The sequence below is a fragment of the Lytechinus variegatus genome, chromosome 19, assembly GCF_018143015.1.
Source record: "Lytechinus variegatus isolate NC3 chromosome 19, Lvar_3.0, whole genome shotgun sequence".
Classification (NCBI taxonomy): domain Eukaryota; kingdom Metazoa; phylum Echinodermata; class Echinoidea; order Temnopleuroida; family Toxopneustidae; genus Lytechinus; species Lytechinus variegatus.
In genome coordinates this window covers 22,732,363-22,758,697 of record NC_054758.1, presented here as the reverse complement: position 1 = coordinate 22,758,697, position 26,335 = coordinate 22,732,363, and the positions used below count along the sequence as shown (strand labels likewise).

Here is a 26,335-nt window from a genome sequence, read left to right as displayed (position 1 = left end):
ACCACAGGATGTAGTCCTAAATCTAATTTAAATGATACATGTTTAGCCATGATAAGCATTTGTGATTTGATCAATGTAAAAATGAACTAAACACATTGGCCTGTATTCTAAAGTCTGGTTGAATTTGCACCATAGTCTAACTCTGCGCAAAAATGATGGGAAAACTGAAAATTTCATGCTTGTTTCATATGTAAACTTTCCACTTCCCCATGCTTAAAGAGAAAACAAATCAATTGTAGTTATCGTTTCCTGACAGTTATGGATAATTTTAGAGTCAAATGAGCTCATTGGCGATATTATGGAAAGCCAGCAAAGTCAACATATAAAATGCATGTTTGTTAATAATAATATAGGTATATTTACCCAGGGTAGCCACTTCAGTTTCGAAAACTGTTCTATCAATGGGCCCTGCTATTATTATTACTACCCGGCTTTAGCTGAGCTGCCTAGGTGCTCAAGCAAAAAAGATCAAAAGATTTTCTGGACATGCATGTATATCCATGAATTGATTTCTTGACAATTCGGTGTGTACTCCTTTGTTTACAAAGGACATTTTGCAAATTTCCTGTAGAAAAAAATTATGACACTAATGGATTTCCGTAGAGTTACTATTGATTGGATCGATCCTAACTCTTTGTAAGACGGGACCCTGATAAATACCCCAAGCATAGGTGAAGCTAGAGCATGCTTATGAACCTGTCCATAAAAGCACCCCTGCCTACTAACACCACTATTCTTTTCTTCCTTGGAAAGTATTTATAGATGTGTTACAGTCAATAATGTCCTAATAAACACCGGTGACAATATGAATAAGGATTCTAACATTCTCCACGATTATTTAGTTTTAAGTCCTATCATAAGGACCTGTTCATAAAGGCCAACTCCAGGTTCTTTCCTAGTTATAGACATGTTGTAAATAATAAGCATGACTAACGGAAGATAAAATATAATCAAGTTATTGAATTCTAAAATTTGACAATATAAAATGTTTGGTACCGCAAACTGTAAAATATCCTTAAAGGTCAGGTCCATCCAGAACAAGTGGAATGCCTCTGGCCGTCTCACCTGCATCATGCGATTCAACATAGCAGCAGAGCTGACTTTGAAAACTGCTATAACTCACACAAGATGTTCAGTGATACTTGGTTACTCTTATTTCCATGTTTTATGAATTAGACCAATACACTTACAGAGATAGGATGGTAATTCAACAAATACCCCCAATGCGGGGGGGGGGGGGGGGGGGCGCCGATCGCGTGGAAAATTGGCACGCAGGTTGTCCCTGGATTGTCTACAAAATTGTGTAGTAATTTATCTCATGCGAATTGTTATTACATAATTATGCTAATTTATGCGTAATTAGAATGTGAAATCATACTTTTTCCTCTAACTCCATAAATAAGGATCCAAATGCTCTAATTTTTGGCATAGAAACTCTTTGTGATGTTCTTAGCAAGTGTACATGAAAAAAATTGTGATATCAGATCAATTTCTTATGTATTATAGTGTTTTTGCAATTTCTTATGTATTTCCTTGTTTTTTGGACCTTTTGTTTTTATTGTTTCTTCAATGAAATTTGTTGGGGACTCTTCTAAGATCATAAACAGCATAAAATGAATACATTTAGGCCAGAAAAAAATTTTGGTCTGACATGCACTTACATAATGTTGCGTAATTTCGGAACCGCGTACCTGGGTGACGCAAAATTGGTCTCAAAAGTTGCGAAAGACTTGAAAGTAAAAAGTCAGCGAGGAGCGTGGTCAAAATATTTTGCGCAGCGAAAATATCGTGTGACTCGTTGAAGCCTAGATAGGGTTAAAAAATAGAAATTAATTCATGTTATATTACATAACGTATGAAGTAGCTTGCTCGTTTAAGACGTCACAAATCAAAAACTTAAAATTATAATAATTTTCTTAATCTTTAATGGAGTTTCCTCAAACCTTCACCAATATTTCTTACTATTATTTCAGCTATTTTTACAACAAAATTTTCTTAAGGGTGAACTTCCCTTTTAAGTAAGAAAATATACAAAGCATGCCCATTGTTCATTACACTTTTGTTTATATTCAATTCTTTTATCTGCTTTTACTTTTTAGTAAGCACTCATTGGATAGGGTCAAATAGTCTTTGACTACAGTAATTCAGTTAACTTTATTTGACCCTAGCAGTCATGTTTATTATTTTGTTGTATTTCATTGTACCATTTTTATATACTTTTCATTGCCTAAATAAATACTAATCTTTGTAAAAACATGTCTGTCTCGTAGCAAAATAAGTAATAATCAATGATGATCTTACAAAGTAAAGAAGCAGTAAATCATATTTTTAATTTCTTGGAGGTGAAATTTGAAAAAGCATTATAAACTATAATGAAATACATCAAAGAATATGACATCATCAGCTTGCTCTAGGCATAATAATGTTGACATTATAGAACTCTTTGACATAGTGCAAAACCTTTGTTATTCCTGTCGCAATTTGGTTGAAAGTTTCACAGTAACTTTGTTTATCTGATTTTACTCTTATCTGGTCAAATAAAAAAGTTCAGTCTGGAGTACCCCTGTAACATTCCATACAATAAATCATGATTTTTTTTTTCAAATTGTATTATATATTGTATTATTATTTACAAATCTTTCATGTCAATGTTGATCTCATAATGGGGTTATCTCTCGTAATCCAGCTGTTTGTCTGACTTTCTGTATGTGAGCTCGGAGTAAAAATTGCTTTCTTGACAGCTCCCGAACATTCTGCAGAGAAAATGAAATGGAATTGGATTGGATTAGATAAGATTACATGTATTTCAAGAGAACAGAGACTTCAACTCCCCATTCTCTGGCAGAAGATCTTTCCCATTGACGTTCTTTACACAAAATAAAAACCAATCATAATGCCAAATGTATGGCAATGAGAACTTACATAGATGGGAGGGAAAATTCAAACCTCTCTGTGAATGAATGAATCTTTATTTTGTTTCAATTCCGATATCAAACAACAACAATAACAACAGTATATTATTGCGATACATGTACATAGCAAAGAACAAAAGTAAATAATTACAGGATAATATACATAATACATGCACTACTTTTTATGGAACATTAGTAACACCCATGAGACAAGATGGAAATGAAACATGGTGACCTACTAAGAAGCTTAGCCTGTGGGCCATAGGCCACCAGAATGTCAAAAACTTACATTAGCAATCATTTAAAACATCATGGAACAAGCAAACAAAAAATTGGAGTAAATACCCCAAGTACAGATATACACATTTACAAAAGTTACACTAAAAAATAACAAAAAAGTGAAATGCAGAATGCAAACAAATTATATTAGACCTAACGTATAAGAATCTGAAATTCGAAAAGAAGAAAGAAAAGAGGAAAAAAATAAAGAAAATAGGCAGAGGACTATTTTTGCATGGATAATTGTGGGAAGAATACAATTTATAAAGTTAGACGAGATATAACAAACATCCGTTTAGTAATCTAAGTATTTCTTCGGTAAATTGGTCTTTAAACCTGTTTCTAAAAACACTAAGGCTAACTGCTTGCTTCAATGTAGAAGGGAGTCCCATAATTTTGGCCCTGTATAAACAAATGTATGTTTGCTTTATATTCATCCAGTATACAAGCACATAGTCTAATTTCCACTATATTCAATAATTATTTTAAAAATTTGATATGGATCAACTTTGTCGTTTCATATTATGATCTCACCTTTGTGAAGTCATCTATGCTAATGACATCTTTTTTTAGTCCTTCCATGAGATAATAATAAGTATCTTCAATAGTCATCTCTTCAGCAAACAAGTTGAGTAGTCTGGAACAGAAGATGAACATGATAGTCAAATTCACATTAAATGACATCTGAAAAAAAATGTCATTACACTTGTAATCGAAATAGATGAAATAGAATTTCAGAACAAAGAAGGAGAGTGCCTCTGGCAGTCTCACCTGCATTACGTGATTCAATATAGTAGCAGTGCTAACTTTGAAAACTACTTTAAAATAATAATTCACAAAAACACTCCATTCATATAATGCTGTACTATGTTCATTGACCCTAAATGACATTTGACCTTGATCGTATGACCTAAGACATGTCAGTGATTCTTGATTACCCCTATGTCCACAATTCATTAACTTTGAAAGTTATGACAATTTAATTATTAACTCTAACATGGCCAAAGTTCATTGACCTTAAATGATATTTGACCTTGTTCATATGACCTGAAACTCCCAAAGAATGTTCATTGATATTTGATTACTCTTCCGTCCAAGTTTTATGAATCAGATCCATAAACTTTCAGTTTTGATGGTAATTCAACAAATACCCCCCAACTTGGCCAAAGTTCATTGACCCTAAATGACCTTTGACATTGGCCATGTGACTTGAAACTCGGCAGGATGTTCAGTAATATTAATTACCCTTATGGCCAAGTTTCATGAACTAGGTCCATATACTTGCTAAGTATGATGAAATTTAAAAAAAAACCTTAACCTTAGGTTAAGATTTCGATATTGACTCCCCCAACAAGGTCTAAGTTCATTGACCCTGAACAGGGGCAACCTGAACAAGGCCCTAGATGGCTACTCACTGTTTATACAGAGGGGCTGTTGGTACTACAGAATCATCCAGGTCTAATTCATCACGGCCTTCCATCTTAGACAGAGCTGTCTTTATCTCTTCATCCTTCTGTTTTAGTATCTCAGTGTTCTGACGCACTTCAGCCTAAGATTTAAAAATAATTCATTCAAAGTTCTTCTCACATATTCAATTTTTGCTCGTATGTACATTGAAATAGAATGGTTGTTGGTACAGATAATTAAAAATAATGACCACAAAAAGAACAAAAATATTCAGCATAGGGCCCACTGGGAGAACAGTTTTCGGAACTGAAGTGGCTACCATGGGTAAAATATGACATTTTTTTCATTATCATTACAAATAATAAAAAATTACCTGAAAAGTCTATTTGAAAGAAAAGAAATTCTAAAATGATGCTAATGAGAACACTTGAGCAGAGTACATAATGAATGTAGATATATCTGAATATTACAAACCGTTTCTGATTCCAACTGGTTGATGATATCTTCTAGTTTCCTCTGACCATTCTTCAGCTTCTCTTTGGTTGCTGTCAAAGAATCCATCTCCGCCTAAATAAAGATACACAGAAACTAGGTACAAGGTATTTGGTTGGTCATATCTATTACGACCACTGAATCCACAAAGGTATTCTGGTTTGAAGCCATGGTTAATGCTAATTTCAAGCATTCTTTACGCTAAGTCAGCTCATATATTAAGAAAGCGTAAAATAATGAATGTGCGCTTTTATCACAGGGCGAGTTATCCATGTAAATTAATTTACATAATCACTTGACTAATTAAGTAATAGTGACAGGCATGATCTTAGTGATTTTTAATAAATTTATTTATTATGGGATACTTCAATATACATGAGCATACTGGATAAGGTACAATCAATGCAAGAAAATTCATTCTTTGTGAATTATGGCGAGGAGTGTCTAGATCATTTAGATCTTTCAGTACAATCCTTGATAGATTCATGTTTCTTTTTGAATTTGACTTTCTCTAAACTTTGTGATATAAGGTCTTATTGTTGTCTAAGAAATGATACAGATTATATAACTAGAGATGCTCGGCGGGTCGTGCAGCCGAGCACATGTATCCCCTGAACCCACCGCGTCATCCATCATTGCGATGCATGTATAAAGAGCTCACACAGAAATTTGACAAATAAATACAACTACCATGGCGACAATGACCCTAGCATGCAGGTCCCCCAAGCCCATCTACCATCCAAGTGTGGTTGAAAAGTGACTTATGGTTGCGAAGAAAGTCTTACATGTTAACTTTAACGTTGACATGAAAATGACCTTTGACCTTACTATGTGACCTCCGACTGGAGCATAACATGCAGGTACCCCAAATCCATCTACCATCCAAGTTTGGTTGAAAAGTGACTTACGGTTGCAGAGTTAGATGTCATAAGAGAGTCTTGTATGTAAACTTTAACGTTGACCTGAAAATAACCTTTGACCTTACCATGTGACCTCCGCCCACACCAAAATCAATAAGCGGCTTCGCTATACCATACTTAACCTTCATGCCATATTTGAAGATGATCGGAGAAGAAATGCAGCTGATAGAGCGCTCACAAGGAAATCTCTGCGGCGGACGCGGCGCAACGAGGCCAAATCCATAGTATCCTCCGAACTCTGTTCAGGGGATACAATTACAACCTGAAACCTATAGACATCAAGGCCTGTATTAAAATCAATTGAGATGTCATTGAGATATGGTGCCTAAGTGATTTATAACACTAGAATAAAGATAGAATACACTTTAATACTTATGATTACCATACAAATACTTTTATAGCATGAAAATTCCTACATGTGATTTTAAACAGAATATCTCATTTTACCTGAAATTTTTCAGAGTTCTCTTTGAGTTTTCTCTTGAGTTTATCCTCCACTGCTGATTGTAATGAAGCCTTGATTGCATCATCAGAGAGACTAGTCTGATTAGTAACAGGTGGATGGGAACCTACAAAGAACAAATAATACCCCTTTCATAAACCCAATTATGCGGATATTATCCGCATAATTGGGTCGTCAAATCGGAGCAGGACAAGAGTTATCAGCATTATTTCGATGCTACAATTATCAGTATAACAGCAGCATCGGGACCAGATTTTGACTTTATGAATGCATTTCCAAAGTAATGCGGATAATTGCCATGGTGCGGTCACAAGGTCACCCTTTTGCAACTAAGCCCCATCAGAGGGGGTGTGTGCAGTTGCCATGACAATTATCCGCCATTTTCTGGTCGGGCGCTTGCAAAAAAGTGGATTTTTTTTCGGAGTTTTTTAAATGCAATTTTTATTAAATTATCCGCATTACTCTTAGGGGGATAATTGGAGGATGGGTTTATGAAAGGGGTATCAGTTTGACTCTTGAAAGCATCGTGGTCTACTGGTTATGACTCTTGCCATTCACTCTGGTACAAATACCATTCAATCCAATCAGCACATGGTTAACTAAGCACTTTGTTTATTTACTCAAAAAGATGGTCTTATTTCCATTTCATTTACTTATCCTTTTTTTGTCAAAAGAAAACATGGCTGAGGAACAGCGCATCTGAGTGGTGTCAGTCCAAGCGGATATTTAGATGAAATAGGCACACCTGCCAACCTCTGGGAGTGAAAAATTGTATTCTGTGATAAAACAATATGTGCTTTCCCCCCCCCAAAAAAAAAAGTGTATTTCATAATAAAATGCAGGGCGCACTCGCTCATCGTGGCGCTCAAGCTGCATGCAAGCTAAAATGCGCACTGCTCTTGGAGATGAAAAAAAAATTTAACATGTGTATATCTTCACCCTTGTTTTAACAAAATGATTGAAAACAACACGAGATACATGAAATTACATTGATCTAATAACCACATTTGTTTAAGTTTTATGAAATAGAGACATCTAGAGATGTTTTTTCTCAATAGATTATGATTTTGTGAAAACCAAAAGAATTATTTTTTATATTTTATTTTCTTTTACAAAAAAAAAATGCACTGCTGTATTTTGGTTGCAAAAACGTAATAAATAAGCCAAAAACGTACTGGTTGGCAGGTCTGAATAGGTATAGACACAGACAAACTGAGATTAGAACATGTGAGTTGAGATCAAATGGGAAGGAGACAAAGTGAGTTGATTGGAATTTAACAGTGCTTCCACTTTTCAAAACAGAACTTCCTGGAATTTACTCTGACAGTTCTTGGAATTTCACAAAATATCCTGGAATTTTCCGAATGTTCTCCAGTCTTTCAGAAGCTATAGTTCTCTTCTATACACTCACAAAAAATGAAATATAGGCCCAGTGCGGTAAGTGAGCCAAAAATGTTGAAGGGGGGCAAAATATATGACATAACGGGCAAAGTTTATGAAGAGTTGCGAGTGACATTTTAATTAAAAAAGATCAAATTTTGTGATAAATTTTGAACTGATATTCAGAAAATATTATTCCCGAAAAGAAAACTTCTTGGAATTTCTCACTTCCTGGAATGATCCTGGAAAACAGCAAAACTTCCTGGAATTTCCTGGATTCCAGGAAGAGTGGAAGCTTCTGAAATGAACTATTGATCAAGCTAACAGTGATTGATCCTCACCTGTTGTACTAGCTGTGGTGGTAGAAGTAGGATTGTATGATTGGTTCTGTTGACCTGGTGTTGATTGACCTTGCTGATATGGGTAGCCGGGGTAACTAGATGAACCAGGGTAACCCGGGGTGAATCCACTACCTCCTATAGCAGGCGGATGGTAGCTAGTAGATGGTGGGTACTGGGGTTGAGTGTAACCACTGGATGCAGTAACTGGGGTAGGCATCGGCATTGGCATGTAGGAGGCTACAAATAGATAGATTCCAGAGCTTCATTTTATAACAGATTTGACAAGTGTAATCCAAAAGAATCATCTTTTCATATGCCAACACTTATTTTGTCTATTCTAAGCTTTACATCACTTTATGAACTGTTATAATATGAGAGCAATAAACCGTGAATATGAACTAGAAACAGGGACAAAGGACCTCAACAAGTTCTTATATACAACGGTCAGACATACAGGCCCGTAATCTGATAGCAGGTTTAACTTAAACTCAGGTTTAACCCTAAATAGACTGGGCTATTTTGACGCCTAAGAAGACTGGGGGGGCTGATTCAGCCCCCCCTTATGATCTCGGCCGTCGATCGCGACGAAAATTGGCACACGCGTTACCCATGGCATCATCTACAGAACTATAACATCAAATTCTGCAAAAAATCTCATGTCTGTTTATTATGCTAATTTATGCGTAAAATCATAAGTTTGCTGTAATTAATAAAATAATGCCCCTGAAATGCTAATTTTTGTTTCACATACTCTAGATAGGCATCTGATCAAATTGATTTTAAAAAAAATTCAAAATCACATTTATTTTCTATGTATTCTATTGTTTTCTAAATTTCTTATGTATTTCTTTGTTTTTCAACTTTTTGTTTTTTATTGTTTTTTCAATGGAAATTGTGGGGGACTTTATTTTGACCATAAACAAGATAAAATTAATTGATTTTAAGCAGTAAAAGGAAAAATAATGATACATTAATGAATTTTGGCTAAGAATACTATTTGCATTGGATTTGTACACAAATTCACGTTTTTGAGTAATTTTGGGTCTGCCTGCACTTACGAAATGTTGCGTAATTTTGGAACCGCGTACCTGAGGGTCACAATTGTGGTCTCAAAAGTTGCGCGAGACTTGAAAGTAAAAAGTCAGCGAGCGACGAGGTCAAAAAAATTTGCGCGACAGATTTATCGCGAAAAATGTCGAGGGGGGGGGCTGAATCAGCCCCCTCCCCAGTCTTTTTAGGGTTAAAGCTGTGGTTTAAGTATGGAAAGCCAATTGTTACACAAATCACTTACAGTAGAGATATCTTACTTCAGCTCATTTGGCTCTCAAATCATTCATAATTGTCTAGGAAGTATAAATAGATAATTGTCTTCACCATTGATGAATAAGGAAAGAGCCCAGTAAACATAAGAAACATACAACTTAATAAAAATTTTGATCCTTTTGTCTTCCCATACTTAAACTTAAACCACAACTTTAAACCTGAGTTTAAGTTAAACCTGCTATCAGAATACGGGCCACAGAGTTTAAACAATTTTTCTTTTTTTTTAATGGTAATATCCATGTATTATCTATAATTCTATACTTGTTTCGTACAAATAGGGATTAGAATTCAGATACTGTTTCATTTCAAAATAACCAAGAGGGCTATACTCAGGGCTATACCAAATCAAATTTACTCTCAATATCATACTTACAGAGGAATGTCAGTTATAGGAATAGATTCAATGAGGTAGTTGGGATAAGTAAAACGAAAAAATTCTATTAACACAAGGCCAAACCTAAATCACTTCCAACTAATTATGAACGGTCACTGCACAACACATCCCATGAGCAGCTGAGGATAATAGCTGAATTTTTGTCTCAGGGTGACACTGTGATCCCACAGGCAAAGACGAACATTTGCTTTCCAAGGGAAAATATTACATGGGAGCTCAGGATAAATTCGCCCCTGAAATGCCCTTGGGAAGAGGGCCCCTAAAATACCTGTAGGCTTTAAGATAATCTGTAATACTAGTACAATATTAATATATAGAAACTTTAGACATGCTGAGCTAAAAAATGCCAAAGAATAACGTTTATTGACGTTTTGCCTGCTGCTTTTTACGCGATTTTACAAACTTATACAGAACACCAATCTATATGCTATTTGCCTTATCTCAAAGGGAACCTCATGACGAAAATCTCGCGTTTGAGAGCTGTATACCCCATTTTTCCTTATCATCAAATCTCTTCTCCCAGTAATACAAATCCTATTGCCCTCAAGCATGAAATTTAAGTATAGAAACACCTGTTTCTTGACCTCGGTCCGAAGATAATTCACCCCAGCATCTACGGTCACAGCAGGGGGCCACACACGATGGATTGCAATGTGTTCCGGCGAGCGCATGGAGTTCCATGTATACACGCGTTGATAGAAAGTTTTTCTTCCTTTCTTTCTTTCTTTCCTTCCTTCCTTTCTTCTTTCTTTCTTTCTCTCTCTCTCTCTTCCTCCCTTCCTTCCTTTCTTTCTCTCTCTCTCTTCCTTCCTTTCTTTCTTTCTTTCTTTCTTCCTTCCTTTCTTTCTTTCCTTCTTTCTCTCTGTCTGGCTGTCTAATTTTTTTCTTTCTAGACTTAATTTTCTTCATCCACCCCCTTTCTACACCTCTAAAGAACGTGCATTTGCCAATCATATCTGTAGTGAGGCCTATAAATGTCCTTTTCTCAAAGTTGAGGTGTAGGCCTATACATAGATAATACGTTTGCGATTAAAAAAATAGTTACAGGCATAGTTTGTATTTAAATTATGAATAAGACTTTGGGGTAAAAAAAAATAATGATTTCATATTTTTGTGCATATCAGCAGCATGATTATTATACTTTGTATGTTGGTATGCCATTACTTCTATTTTTCGAACGTTAAGACTGTATCATTGCGCGAGTGAACCCATTTTCTTGCTGGACGGACAGAAACTATGCATGCATCGCGGTCCTTGCATGCTAAGCGTACCGTAATTTTTATTCGCTTACTTTCCTTATTTCAAGGTCGATTTTCTTCGTTCGAAATTGAAAATTGACTAGTATTGGATGTCTGAATGTAATATGCCTTTGAAAACGTGATTAATATCGAATACAATAATTTCATTCCGAAGATCCTTCTACAGGCAGACAAGTCTTACGTAATAGCACAGCTGCTGTTTATCATTTCGTCCTTGGCTCAACGCTCATTTAGCTGGCCCGTGGTGGTGAAATCGAGACAAGGGGATTACCTGGCCAAGATGGGTTTATCGGGGTTGGAAAAGTTGTTTGAGATATTCCAAACACAAATCGGGGTATGAAACCGCAGTTTGCAGTCCGAAGTGAGGTCGAGAATCAAACGGGAAATTTTCGTAATGTGTGATCCACATAGGGTCCACTTATAACACACAAGGTGTATTCCAAAATACACACTGCTGCTCACTTAATGCACAGTGCTGCACCCCAAAATTTGCGACTGGAATTTTGCAGAACATAAAGTATATACACATGACTCGCATGCATGCACCCTCGTTATTTGTGATATCCTTTCCTAAAATTCGACACTGATAAAAGCCTCAACTTACACTGTGGCTGGGACTGTGGGTAACCAGGCATACCACCCCCTCCTGGGGTATAAGAGGGGCGGGGTGGTGGTTGTTGTCCTGCAGATTTAGCATAGACAGGTGAACTCTCTCCAAAGACAACCGTCATAACCTGGATGAGCCCAACAAGGTCAGAGTTGTTCTGGGAAAGAAACAAGATATAGGATAATACAGCTGGAATATGAATTAAGACAATGAAAATCCCCTAAGAGAAATTTAAGAATAAACGCTAACTCCTGAATTGAGGGTAAAACTAAAAAATACATAAACAGCTGATGAGGGGTCTGACAAGCGGAACATTCTTCAACATAGTCAGCTAACAATTTGACCTTCATTGTTTTTGATTGGCCAAGAAGCACAGTTATATAAGATAAAGATCTGATCGAACATTCCTTCAAGAAACACTTACTGGTAGCCATTCTTGAAACAAAACTCTAATTATGGCTTTAGATTATACATACATGAATGTAATAATACAAAGGATGTGAAATCAAAATGTTTTACAGATGTAACTCTGTCAGTGATTTTCCATGAAAAACTGTTTCGATCGGGCAAAGGTAGATAAACACCTTGACAAAAGACGTGAATCAAGAATAATGAAAGTGAACTTACCGGTTTCCAATCATGCAAGTACGGTAAGTAGACTCTACCATTGGCATCTACATGTTTAGAAGGTTTGATTAACATAGTGCTTGTTGGTCTAACAAAGCAGAGTGGAGGATTATGAGGATGAGTCTCTAAGATCCACACACAGATCGGTATGTTGTATGTGTTTGCTGAAATAAATCACAATAGAGTCTTTATTTATTTATTCATGTTTTCTTTATAAAAAGCAGGGTAGTCCCATTCAAGCCAGAGGCCTGCTTTACAAAGGGAGCCCTGCTATCAATCAAAAACAATTATAACATAAAAGATTAAATTATACAATACAAAAATAATATATATACATAATGCGGTAAGGCCTATACACACTATGACAAACAGTAGAAAAATAAATGAGCTTGCTTGGAATTTACGGACATTTCGTTTAATAGAAGGAAGTGAAACAGAGCACTTAATGGGTACTGGTAATGAGTTAAATAGTTTGGCTGCTATATAGGAGAATGACTGTTTTTTAAACTCGGTTCTTGATTCTGCGAGATACAATTGTTGTGATGAGATTGATCTAGTAGGATAATAATTAGGTCTCAGTGGCATTGTTTGCAATAAATAACCAGGAGCAAGACCGTTTAAAGTTTTACACATTTATATTTGGTAATTATAATCCACCCTTTTCTTGACAGATTGTGTAGACTATGGTTTAATACTGAAGCAAGGAAAAAAAAAATACAGGGGCTTGAGGTGTTTTTGCGCAAAAGGATTAACAGAGCTCCCCATTCACTGCAATGCTAAAGTTTTTTCAATGTTGAAGATTTCAGATTGTGAAAAGGAGCCCCCGAAAATTAAAGATAATTTTTTTTTGGCCTGAACTGCAGGCTGTTGAAGACTTGCAGATCATAGCTAACTAAATGTGTATCTCAGCGAATTTAATTACACAATTGAAATAAATTATACAGATTGTGATTAAAATTCTGAAAGAAAATTGTCATAAAAAAGTATGATTGAGGCTGAGTAAAATGTAAAACAACAAAAAAGCTATAACAGTTTCACAAAGTGAAGGAAAAAAATCTACAAAAGTTTTTTTATTGTTGGCTCCTTGATTTCAAAACATTTCAGTTGATGTTTAAAATACTGACATCAAAGCTTGCATATGGGACATAAATCTACATTATAAATAAGTACATGTATCACATTCTGGCAACGCAAAAAACAGCAATAATAATTGTCGTTCTTACATGCAGTGGCGTAACTACGGGGGGGGGGGGGGCATGGGGGGCACGTGCCCCCCAATCGGCTGGCAAAAAAAAAAAACGGGGAAAAGGAGAAAAAGAGGGAAAGGGAAGAGAAACGTAGTGGGGAAAGAAGAAATTATTGTTCATTATAATGTTACATTATGTTATGTTATATGTTATGTTAAACAAGAAGCATTTATTCATAGCTTTATAAAACATTATTTGCTTCATTGTGTCTTCATTGTTCATGTTGTTCCTGGTGTTCGCATAGACTGTTTAACTATATATATAATCCCATTGTACTAAAACCTCCCGTTTTCAAATCAATATACATGAAATATATTTCCTCGCAATTCGAGTAATTATTGTTTTATGTAGTGACATATTCTTCGTTTTCATGACTACTTAAAGTGATTGCCCTATTTTAAGGTCTTGATATAAAACATTTTCTGTCCGTGCTAATGTTTGCATAAGTAGATTGGTGAGATTTCTGCTCTTCATTAACTTAAATCAGTCCTTAAAACATAAATTTTTCCGATCTGAATATAAAAAATGTTCAGCTCGCGCTCACATCACTTGGTAAGTAAAAAACATAGGGTCTTAGTGAATTTCTACAAACAAGCCTTAGAATGCCCCTCTTCAGGTCTGAATTTCCTACATAATTTTCAGCTCGGGCTTCGCGCTCGCAGTATTTGATTAGTGAGATGCATATGATAATCATGATTACAATTACTTCAAAAAGTACTTCATGTGTTACATGTAATTCTAACAAAATCAGCAAGCGCTTGGCACTTGCATTAGATGACTATGGTGAGATGATTATGTATACCCTTAATGAATTCCTAAAAAACATAGTCCTTAAAATATCCAAGTTTGGGGTCAATATATACAAAAAATTTAGCTCGCGCTTCGCGCTCGCATCATTTGGTTTGTGAAATATGCACGGTCTTAGGGAATTCCTACAAACACGCCTTAGAATACCTCTCTGAATTTCCTAAATTTTCAGATAGCGCTTCGCGCTTGCAGTATTTGTATAGTAAGATGCGTTTGATAATCATGATTACAATGACTACCAAAGGTGCTTCATGACTGTGTTTAGATGTAATTCTGACACAATCAGCAAAGGATGGCACTAGCATTTGATGACTATGGTGAGATATTTATACTCCTGATGGATTCTGAAATATAGTTCTTAAAATTTCCCTGTTTAGGGTCAATATATACAAATTTTTTTAGCTCGCGCTTTGCGCTCGCATTGTTTGTTTAGCGAGACAGTTTCGTATCATGATAACAAAATTGCTTATAATGTCCCTTTTTAGCTCTGATATCAAACGTTTTCAGCTTGCGCTCGCATTATTCAATCAGTGAGATACATGTCCGTTTAATGGCACTGCATGTCCATAAAATATCTCTATTAGGTCAGTATACCTGACAACTGAGCGCGCTTCGCGCGCTCCCTAAGTGACTCAAAATTTTTGCTGGTGCCCCCCAATGCTGTGACCCACGGTACGCCACTGCTTACATGTATAGGCATGCATAAAAATACATTCTATTCCATAGACAATGACTTAAAATGCTATTGGGCTTCTTTTGTAAGCTTGAAAAGCAAATGGTCAGCTCTAATATAGAGCAATATGGCACTGTGAGAAAGGCATGAGTTTATTGGCTTGCAAATGTTGATTGACTCCAATATTGTTGTGATCTTCCTGAGGAGACAGACCCAAACCTACCCCCCCCCCAAAAAAAAATCCAACCTTAAATTCCATAATTGGATTAGATTGCTTTGATACTTGATTACTCTTATGTACAAGTTTCATGAATCAGATCCATAGACTTTCAAAGTTATGATGGTAACGACTGTTCATGTTTGTCATGAAGTTTTAAATCTAAAGGCCAGGGGGAAGATGGGAATATGCTGCTCCTCCTCCAAAAAACAAGAATTTAAAAAACTGGAAAACGCAAGAAAATTATAAATTAAAAACTAGAAATTTAATTCGTCATGCGGACGAATTAGGTGGTCTGTCATGATTTGTCATTCAGTGTCGGCTGATGTATGAAATAAATCATTTAGATATCATTGATAATCTTGATCGTAGACATCCTAAGAATAAGTTTTGACCATTACTAAATGTGATTATTGATGTGGTGACGACAATCGTCAGACATACATCTTCAAACAGATACATACAAGATAGATGATTATACCTCACGGATCAACACGGCAATGCCAGCATGATGCGGGGAGGTCCGGGATAGTTTTGCCCCAGATAACTGTGAACACGGCATCAACACGGCAGCTTCACACTGATCTGCACGGATCATGCCGGCAGAGCACGTCGTCAACACGGACCAATACGTCAGCAACACGGACCTACACGTGAGCTACACGGACCACCACGTCAGCAACACGGACCTACACGTCAGCAATACGGACGAACACGTCAAATGCGTTATCCATTGAGCTAGCATATTCCCCATAGAGATTACACGTAAGCAAATTTGAGAATTACAATTCCAATTTTGCAAGCGAAATACGGGCATGATCCCGGCATTTGATCAAAAAATGGAGGGTATATTTTCGAAAGCTTAGAATCTCGGCTACAACATACTAAAAGCTCAGGGAAAACTGACAAGAAACAATGGAGATATAGCTCACGAAATAGAGGAATGTCGAATCTAGTTTTGAGAAAAGGTCATGTCCCATAGAGATTACACGCAAAATACATGTGATATGAAAAAAGTAATTATAATCTGTTTTATCTTGCTAAATTTAAACTTTTATACCTTTAAATTATCATAAAGGATCATGTAAGAAGCGGCAAAAAGAAAAAAAAAGTGAAAAAAAAATTCATCTTGTTCACCCCAGGACTCGAACCCGCGCCCTTTAAGAAGCAGTCAAAGCCACGATATTCCCCATAGAGAATACACGTAAGCAATTTTGAGAATTACAAGTCCAATTTTGCAAGTGAAATACGGGCATGATCCCGGCATCTGATAAAAAAATGAAGGGCACACTTACGAAAGCTTAGAATCTCAGCTACAACATACTAAAAGCTTACAGAAAACTGACAAGAAAAAATGGAGATATGGCTCACGAAATAGAGGAATGTCGAATCTGGTTTTGAGAAAAAGTCATGTCCCATAGAGATTACACGCAAAATGAGGAAAAATGACATGCCTCTTTTCATCGCTGTTTTACGCAATGATGCGTTTCTCAAAACGAATATTCATGCAACTAAAGAGAAAGAGTACATTCTAAACTACAACATATCGAAATCTGGGCGAAAAACAATTTATATTCGAGAAGTTACAACCAAATTTGCATAAATTTGATGACGTCATTTTTGAAAAAATGAAATTTTTAGTTTAGGCGCCATTTTGATGACGTCACGATATAATTTAGGGACAATGGTGACATGAAATCAAATGTACAACTCATACTCTATCGATATATGAAAAAAAAATTGGGGGTCAATGGACTATTTAAAGAGCTACAGTGAATTTTCAATAGGCATGTTTTCGCCCATATATGGCCTATAGTGAGAGCTCGCGCGCACACGTGCTGCAAACTTTAACGGGTGTTAATTTCGTTATTAATGGTCGTAGAAGGTTGATCAAGGTATCAAATTGTTCAGAATTTTATTATCAATGCAATGATGTAAAAAAAAACGGTGTTTCTGCGTTGCGTATAGGCGTTACGCGCGGAAACGCGCGCGCATATGTGCGCGCGCGCAAAATTTTGAAATGCTTAAAATGACCTAAAACGTACTCTCGTTTGGTAAAAAAGTGATTTTGAGCATTTTGAAATTTTGACGCGCGCGTACGCGCGCGTCGTGACCTCCAGGTGACCTTTGATGACATTACCTAATGACCTTTGACCTGAAGTTGATGTGATGTTAATTTAATTGATTTTTGATAATTGATAATGGAGATATGATTGATAATGTGATTTTACAAAATGGCGCCTAGATGACGTCATCATGACCTGATGACCTTGAAAAGCTTATTTTGACGTGTCCATGACAGATCCCATAAATGACATGAAATTCAATGAAATTGATCAAGTCCATTTTGAGATAACTTGGCGACAAGAAAATCGTTAAAAATAAATAAATAAATAAATAAATAAGAAGAAATTGACGAAATTAAGAGGTGATCTGTCATAAATGACAGACCACCTAGGTGCTTTTTAACATTAAAAATAAATACATAAACAAGTGGAATGCCTCTGGCCGTCTCACCTGCATCATGCGGTTCAATAAAGCAGCAGTGCTGACTTTGAATACTACTCTAACTCGCACAAGATGTTCAGTGATACATGGTTACTCTTATGTCCACTTTTTATGAACTAGACCAATAAACTTACAGAGATATGATGGTTATTCAACAAAAAACCCCAACATGGCCAAAGTTCATTGACCTTACATGACCTTTGACCTTGATCATGTGACCTGAAACTCAAACAGGATGTTCAGTGATACTTGATTACTCTTATGTACAAGTTTCATGAATCAGATCCATAAACTTTCAAAATTATGATAGTAATTCAACAGATACACCAAATTCGGCAAAAGTTCATTGACCTTTGAACTTGGTCATGTGACCTGAAACGTGCACATGATGTTCAGTGATACTTGATTACTCTAATGTCCAAGTTTAATGAACTAGACCAATAAACTTTCAAAGTTATGATGGTAATTCAACAGATACCCCCGATTCAGCCAAAGTTCATTGACCCTAAATGACCTTTGACCTTAATCATGAGACCTGAAACTTGCACAAAATGTTCAGTGATGCTTGATTACTATTATGTACAAGTTTCATGAATCAGATCCATAAACTTTCAAAGATATGATGGGAATTCAACAGATATCCCCAATTCGGCAAAAGTTCATTGACCTTTGACCTTGGTCATGTGACCTGAAACGTGCACATGATGTTCAGTGATACTTGATTACTCTAATGTCCAAGTTTAATGAACTAGACCAATAAACTTTCAAAGTTATGATGGTAATTCAACAGATACCCCCGATTCAGCCAAAGTTCATTGACCCTAAATGACCTTTGACCTTAATCATGAGACCTGAAACTTGCACAAAATGTTCAGTGATGCTTGATTACTATTATGTCCAAGTTTCATGAATCAGATCCATAAACTTTCAAAGATATGATGGGAATTCAACAGATATCCCCAATTCGGCCAAAGTTCATTGACCCTAAATAAACCTTTGACCTTGGTCATGTGACGTGAAACTCATGCAGGATGTTCAGTGATACTTGATTAACCTTATGTCCAAGTTTCATGAACTAGGTCCATATATTTTCTAAGTTATGATGACATTTCAAAAACTTAACCTCAGGTTAAGATTTCGATGTTGATTCCTCCAACATGGTCCAAGTTCATTGACCCTAAATGACCTTTGACCTTGGTCACGTGACATGAAACTCTAATAGGATGTTCAGTAATACTTGATTAACCTTATGGCCAAGTTTCATGAACTAGGTCCATATACTTTTTAAGTTATGACGTCATTTCAAAAACTTAACCTCAGGTTAAGATTTGATGTTGACGCCGCCACCACCGCCGTCGGAAAAGCGGCGCCTATAGTCTCACTCTGCTATGCAGGTGAGACAAAAAAATTGCAATACTGATTTTTGTTAAAAGTACAATTGCTTGGAATTCTACTAAAATTCCGTGAAAGAATGTGAAATGTCTGGGGGCTGTATTCAGTGAATTAGAGTTAAAGTCTTTACTTCACACATAGATTAGCATAATTAAATAATCTTATTTTGGAAAAAGTAACCATACAGCCTTGTAGATTTCATCACACACTAACCCTGTGCAAATTTTCACAGAGCTTGCACGAACGAGGGCCGAGATCTCGGAGAGGGGGGATGGAATCTGCTCTCCCCCCCAACCTCGGTTGGGTGATGGGTCAAAATAAGCTCTATTAGTGCTTAATTAGCCTACAATGTGTGTTGCTATGTCAGGAAGAACCTCATACAAACCTTTGTAGAGAACAGGAATTGTTCCATCTATACAGATAAGCTCCTGTCTCCTTCCATCATTAAAAACTAGAAAAACAAAGAGAGAACAAATATAACATTTTACTGACAAAACTAGAAATCATCAATATATTACGGTGTACAAGATGACTGGATTCCACGCCCCTCTCGATGGAATCGAAATATTTTTGCGTGTTTGTGCCATTTGTGCTGTAATAAGACAAATGTGCCTAGTAGTAGAAAAATGCCCTTAACATTGACATTATAAGGCTTGCAAAACCAATAAAATCATATACATTTACAAGAGTCATATGTTTCATCAAGTAATCTACATGTATGTCACTGGAAAAGACATGACAAATGTTGAATGGTATAAAGCACGGTTATACTGGAGTATCAATACATAGAAATCTCCTTGAAAAACATCAGAAATATACATTACAAATGTTGCTCTTCGAGGTTCAAGGAATAAAAAAGTACATTTTTTGCATAAATTATAATATAAATATTTTTATCATAAAATGAACTACATCAATATCATATAAAATATATATCTCTCTCTATATAAAATGCTTACCTCTTCCCATCATAATGTGATTTCTGAGAGTCCTGACTATTCCTGATATACATCTACTTGTTCAACTTCATTCAAATAAATATTTGTTCATCCAAACAATTTGTTCTCTTATTATCTCCCTCTTTTCAAAAGATCCACTCCCACTTTTAAAAGCAAGCAATGTCCTTAATATCAAGAATCTTTTCAACTATTTTTCAGGAGATGAAAATCATTAACAAGCCAAGAAGCTATTGCCGTAAAAGATATAAAAGAATCCACGTATGCGAACATGTCAATTAAATCAAAGTGGCATGTATTCTATAATTATGCACATCATGCACACAAGTGCCTATTCTATAAATTGGGTACTTGTTACCGGAAATACATTGGAAAGAATATGATTGCAAGTTGGGAATACATTGTATACATGTCTCTGATACACAGAGCAAATGGTACATGAAGGAGATATCATTAACATTTGTATTAATTACTGTATATAGCACTGGATATCAACCACAAACATCAACAAGGAAATAAAGTAGAACACCATCTATGATTACATGAGTGCATGAGTCATAAATATCATTGATACTCTTCGGCCCATATTTTGAAGTCGGGTTTAACTTAAACTGAGGTTTAAAGTTGTGGTTTAAGTATGGGAAGCCAAAAGTACCAAAATTTTTATTAAGTTGCATGTTTCTTATATTTAGTGTACTCTTTCCTGATTCATCGATGGTGAAGACAATCATCTATTTATACTTCCTACACAATTATGAATGAATTGAGAGCCGAATGGGCTTAAAGTATGATATCTCTACTGTTATTGATTAGGTAACAATTGGCTGTCCATACTTAAACTACAACTTTAAACCTGAGTTTAAGTTAAACCCGACTTCAGAATACGGGCCTATGTATACAGGCACAGATCGGGGGGGGGGGGGGGGGGGGGGGGATGAGGGCGCACCTGTAAACTGCTTTTATCTGGGAGTGATGACCTATTTTGGGCTTGTTTAAAAGCAAGTCCTTCAAAAAAATCCTTGACTCTTTGAGTCTAATATTGATCTCACAACCGTATTAGGCTGATAGCGACAGCTACAGATGTAGGAGGGGGCTACCTCAAAATTAATGTAGATTATTAAAATGGCCCTATGACTTTAATAAGCCTGAAATATTTTTAAACCAAAGTGACCAGCACAAGTTTACAATGCATTGAGTCACTGTATGTACTGCTCACAGAAATGCATTAATGGGACTACATATAAAAATATCTGACCCAAACACCTTTGCTATTTTAATTCTTGGTCATATTTTAACTGTTAGGGTATTTGACAACCATTCCTATGCAGTATTTTTTTTATCAATTTTTTCTGTAATATAATTAAGAACTTTTAAAAATACTCTGACTGTTGTTAACTTGCTATTAACAGTCTCCCTTCAGATAATAATAATTATACTTGCTTATATAGCGCCTGACACTTACTTTGTCATAAGTCTCTAAGCGCTCTACAGTATGCAGCATAATTACCCTGGCTTTAGCAGTGCAGCTGTTAAGCGTGCTGCGTTTCAAGGAATAAATTCCTGCCAGGTACCCATTTACCTCACCTGGGTTGAGTGCCGCACATTGTGGATCAATTTCTTGCTGAAGGAAATTACGCCATGGTTGGGATTCGAACCCACGACCCTCTGTTTCAGTGTCCGGAGACTAATCCACTGGGCCACAACGCTCCACGCTCCAGATTGCATGTAAATACTCCATCATACAATTTAGTACCACTCGGAAAAACCAGTTAAATCAGAATGTCTGTACAGTGTATGTAGCTGGTAAAAACATGGTGTTCTGTGGTGGGCATCATGGTCTAGTGGTTACGATTGTTATATTTCAATCTGAGGGCTTTGGGTTCCATTTTTAGCCATGGTGCGTTTTCCTTTAGCAAGAAATTTACCCAGTTTGCTGCACCCAGGTTAATAGGTGACTGGGTACCCATAGGAAGAAATTCCTTGAAGGCTTGAGTGCCTAGGTAGCCAAGCTAAAGCAGGGCCTGCTGGGAGAATTGTTTTGGAATTGAAGTGGCTACCCTGGGTAAATATACTGTTATTTATTATTATTATTAGAATTGTTATTGTTGTTGTTATTATTAGTATTATTATTATTATATTGCAAGTAAATAACTCGCAATTGGAATGAGATTCTGGTGAAAAATGAGGCTAATGAAAATTTTTAGCATGAGTGAACCAAATTAGAATCACAAACGCTATGATTACAATCACAATTTCAAATTCTACTCCGGAGGTGAATTCCAGTTAAATTTCGCTCAAATTACAGAAAGGTCCGATGATTCTAGAGACGAATTGCAATTACCTGTACAATGAGGATTCAAGATACAAGGCCCTATTTCATCATAGAATTCAGGAGGAAAAAAAAACCCATATTAATCAGGGCATCTGTAAAATGTAGTTGGTAAACACATAGTAGAGTTGTCATCAAATCTCCTTGGAACCACTACTGGTAAATAGTTCAAGTGCAGCAAGACAGTTGAGATGTACACGCAATGCAATATCCTTCATCACCCTGGGGTAACATAAGCCATGAATGATGTTCTGTGCTTTCCTGTGAAAGTATACACCTACATTTATTTACTCAATCTTGGATGGCATAAATCTGCAATTACAGACCATGCACACAAATATAATGACTACAGATGAACTCCTGCCATTAACCAAAAGTGCCCATACTTACCATGAGTATCTAGCTTTGGTCTGAGGTCTTTGAATGCAGCAAACACGTTGAGGATATCTCTCTGTGTCTGATCTCTATTAGTGTACTGTAAAAACAAAAAAAAATATATCATTTTAAACATCATGTCTATTTGAAGGTTTGGTTTTTCATAACCCATGTTAGTTCAGATTACTAGGGAGTTCACCAGGGGGGGGGGGGGCCTTACATTGACGAGCGGATACCACGCGCGACCCAAAAAAAAACATGTAAAGAGGATGTCTTTTTCAAGATGTTTCGTATGTAACGTAATAAGGGTGTCAAAAACACTAAATTAATGAAAAAAGGGTATCTATTTCGCTAGGAAAGCTACCTGTTTAGGGTCAGATTTGCGAGGGTATGAAAAATAAGACTAAAATGTTTATAAACGATCGATGTACTTTTTGCCCCAACAGCCAACACTACATGTTTAGAGTACGATTTTTGTGAGGTGTGGCCGTACTATTACATGTAGTACTACTAAGCCCAATGATGTAGGTAAAGGTAACCGACGACCAACGTCTGTGACATAACAATTACTTGTTTAGGGGTTCAATTCAGGGAATTCTTGCCAAGAGTGTCGTAAGGGTAGGGTTTCACATGCAAATACTTGTTAAGGGGTGCATTTTTAGAATATAGAAAATACATGTTTAGGGTGCTTTTCAAGACCCCATGGTCGCGCATGGTATCGACTTGTCAAAGGAAGTGGCCCCCGGAGGAGTTCACTCATTTGAAACTGAATAAAGATTATACATGTAAGCAGATCTAGCTTATCAGGGTCATCTTTATAATGCACAATCAGACTATTTTGTACACACTCATATTGGATTATTAAATCTCACAAAATTATTAACTCTTACTTTTCTGTTAAAATTCGTAATAATGCTGTTTTAAAAAAAGACTTACTAGAAAACGTGAACTGAGACTATTCCAGACTGGGACCAGTGAAACTTATGCCTCGTTGACCTTTCTCAGAGTTCATTTGAGGGATAAGTACACGAAAAAGGTCTGTCCTAGAATTTAATGCACGTAGTGAGATTGTTGGACTGGAGAAAACAAGCACGTAATTCATTATGGTGTCAGATTATTCTTTTTTGGATTTGTAACCAGTAAAGTTCTTTTAACAACAAAGACACATGATCACACTTTCTTGTTAATGAAATGATACATGGTGCACTATTCTAAATTTGTTGCAATCTGCTGACATGTATGTCTGAACGTTAAAGGGATCGTTTAACTTTGTGAGCAGCCGATTTAAAAAATTCTCAAACTGAGACGAAATGTGTATGAGTGCCTGTATTTGTCCTCAAAAACCCTGAAACAGACCACAATATAGGATGAAAAACTCTAATTTAGATACAAGTAGCAATTTATTAGCTTGATTTTGAGAACCGTCTAGTAGATGGGTTCCAGCTTATGACCAGTTTTCTCCAATTCAAAAAGTCTGTTGGCTATGTTGACTGCCTTCTGCTGTGTGTATCTCCTATACACACACTGTTATTAGCTGCACTGTACATTCAGTGTATACCTTGTACACACTGTATGTAGGTCATGCTGTGTTCTAGAGTTAATGTGTTGTGTTGCACAGATTCGCTCTATACACATAGTCATTGAAACCAACTCCCAATTATTTTCAAACTTTGGTTTACATCTCCAAGGTTTTAAAATTGATCCTGTAGATATACTTTGAAACTTTTGGGATGGTATTTTTACACTATAAGCCTAATGTTTAGCCCATTTTCAAGAACCAAAATGAGATTTTTTTTAAATCAGAACAAAGTTAAATGATCACTTTAATATTAACCAAAAGAGAATTGGAGTCATCCAGACGGCTTGCCACCAGTGAGAAAACAGCATGATGGCAAGCCTCATCCATAACCATAACACTGATAAATACATATTTTGTTATACCTTTCCAAGGTGTTGTTTGACATAAGAGTCAAACTGGCCACTGGAACTCATTGTGCGTGGTTATTCTAATCAGGCCTTCTCTGTTATTAATTCAACCTCCACGGGATCTACAGCATAAAGAGAAATAGGGATATAATAATCAATACAGAAATCACATGACCAGTCATATAGATGTAACACGTAGATTCGCTAATGACTGACAGTACTAAAATGATAGGATATCGGCTAGTTTTTGAGATAATAATCGTCCGCAAAGTATGGACACGCGCGAAGTTTGGACTCACTGCCATACAGAGCACACTCTTTAAAAACATCATTAAAATATCATTTATGTGACCAAAGTTAGGCCTACTAATTACCAAAAATTTGCAATTCATTTTTCATTAGTAACTTCTTGGTCTTGGGAATAATTTTTGCATTCACCCGAGCGCGAGCGCTCAAAAACTTGAATTTGGGGCATATTTTTGTGTACGCCCTCTATTGGTGGAAAGTTATGGAAAGAAAACTTACATTTTTCAATCTCTTATTTTTAATTAAGAAAAAAAATCTAAAGAATCAAATTTACTTAATCAAATGCTTAACTTAACATGCTGAACTCAGAGATACCAAGTTCAAAGACCAGCTATGCGTGAGATTTTCTGTGAATCTGAGTGAGATCACAGACATGATTGACAGACATTGTGTACAATGTATATGGGGATAGGCTGTGATAATTGCATGAGACAGAGATTTGAGGGGATGAACAAGAGTCCAAAATGCTTACTTAAGACCTAAGAAGTTGTAAAAGCTACTCAGTGACCAAAAATTTCACTTAATTGCGAAGATCGAAGAGAGGTCCGATTGGAAGCTGATGTCGTAAAAATGAAAAAAAAAATGGCAAAAACTCTGCATATTTATATTTTTTAGGTATTTGTGCACTGTATTTATGATGAAAGTTTGGTGAATTTTATTGGAATAATGTGTTTGATATGATCAAGATAGTGGTAGGCGGTAGCGTGTTTTTTTGTTCCAATTCCATTTCCAACGAATGACGATAAAAATACTCCCAGTCCCACTTCTGATCACAATAAAAAGTGGGGTCTAGATCTACATTAAAAACCGGGCATAAAAAATCTGGCGTGTACTTACATGCGGATCTGTACCTTGAATAGGCGAACAGTACCGTACCGTAAGTGTAGCAAACAATGAAATAGATCATAAGATGATCTCTAACTCTAAAGTCTGACGAAGCACTGGAAAACAACAAGAGGCTTGCTAGCTGAGCTGAGCAACTAATTTTGAAGTAAGCTCACCAATAATAATGCATTGGATCAGAACACTACGTGGTCAATTTAAGATAATCTTAATGATCCACTAAGAAATACACGGAAGAAAAGCAGCATAGTGATGTTTAATACCTTGGTCAGATTTGCTCTACGGCGGCCGTACGGCGAGTCGTAAACAGCCGTTTTATTAATTTTGATTTAAACCACCTATTATGTAGTTG

At 36.2% G+C, this 26,335-nt stretch overlaps 1 protein-coding gene across 2 annotated transcripts; it reads right to left on the bottom strand.

The window, feature by feature from the left end:
- Nucleotides 1-1,549: 1,549 nt before the first annotated feature.
- Nucleotides 1,550-26,125, bottom strand: LOC121405898 (tumor susceptibility gene 101 protein-like). Of its 2 annotated transcripts, XM_041596891.1 has the most exons (13): nt 25,978-26,125; nt 24,850-24,956; nt 22,924-23,008; nt 19,634-19,699; nt 12,405-12,568; nt 11,775-11,934; nt 8,195-8,431; nt 6,458-6,579; nt 5,073-5,165; nt 4,607-4,740; nt 3,726-3,828; nt 2,634-2,753; nt 1,550-1,805 (listed from the first exon to the last, which is right to left on the bottom strand). In XM_041596891.1, exons 2-12 carry the CDS (start codon nt 24,898-24,900, stop codon nt 2,658-2,660), a joined length of 1,311 nt encoding a protein of 436 aa, XP_041452825.1. In that variant the 5' UTR covers nt 24,901-24,956; nt 25,978-26,125; the 3' UTR covers nt 1,550-1,805; nt 2,634-2,657. The 2 variants fall into 2 exon arrangements, with proteins under 2 accessions (XP_041452825.1, XP_041452824.1); XM_041596890.1 differs by lacking the exon at nt 1,550-1,805 and having other exon boundaries at nt 2,099-2,753.
- Nucleotides 26,126-26,335: the final 210 nt, after the last annotated feature.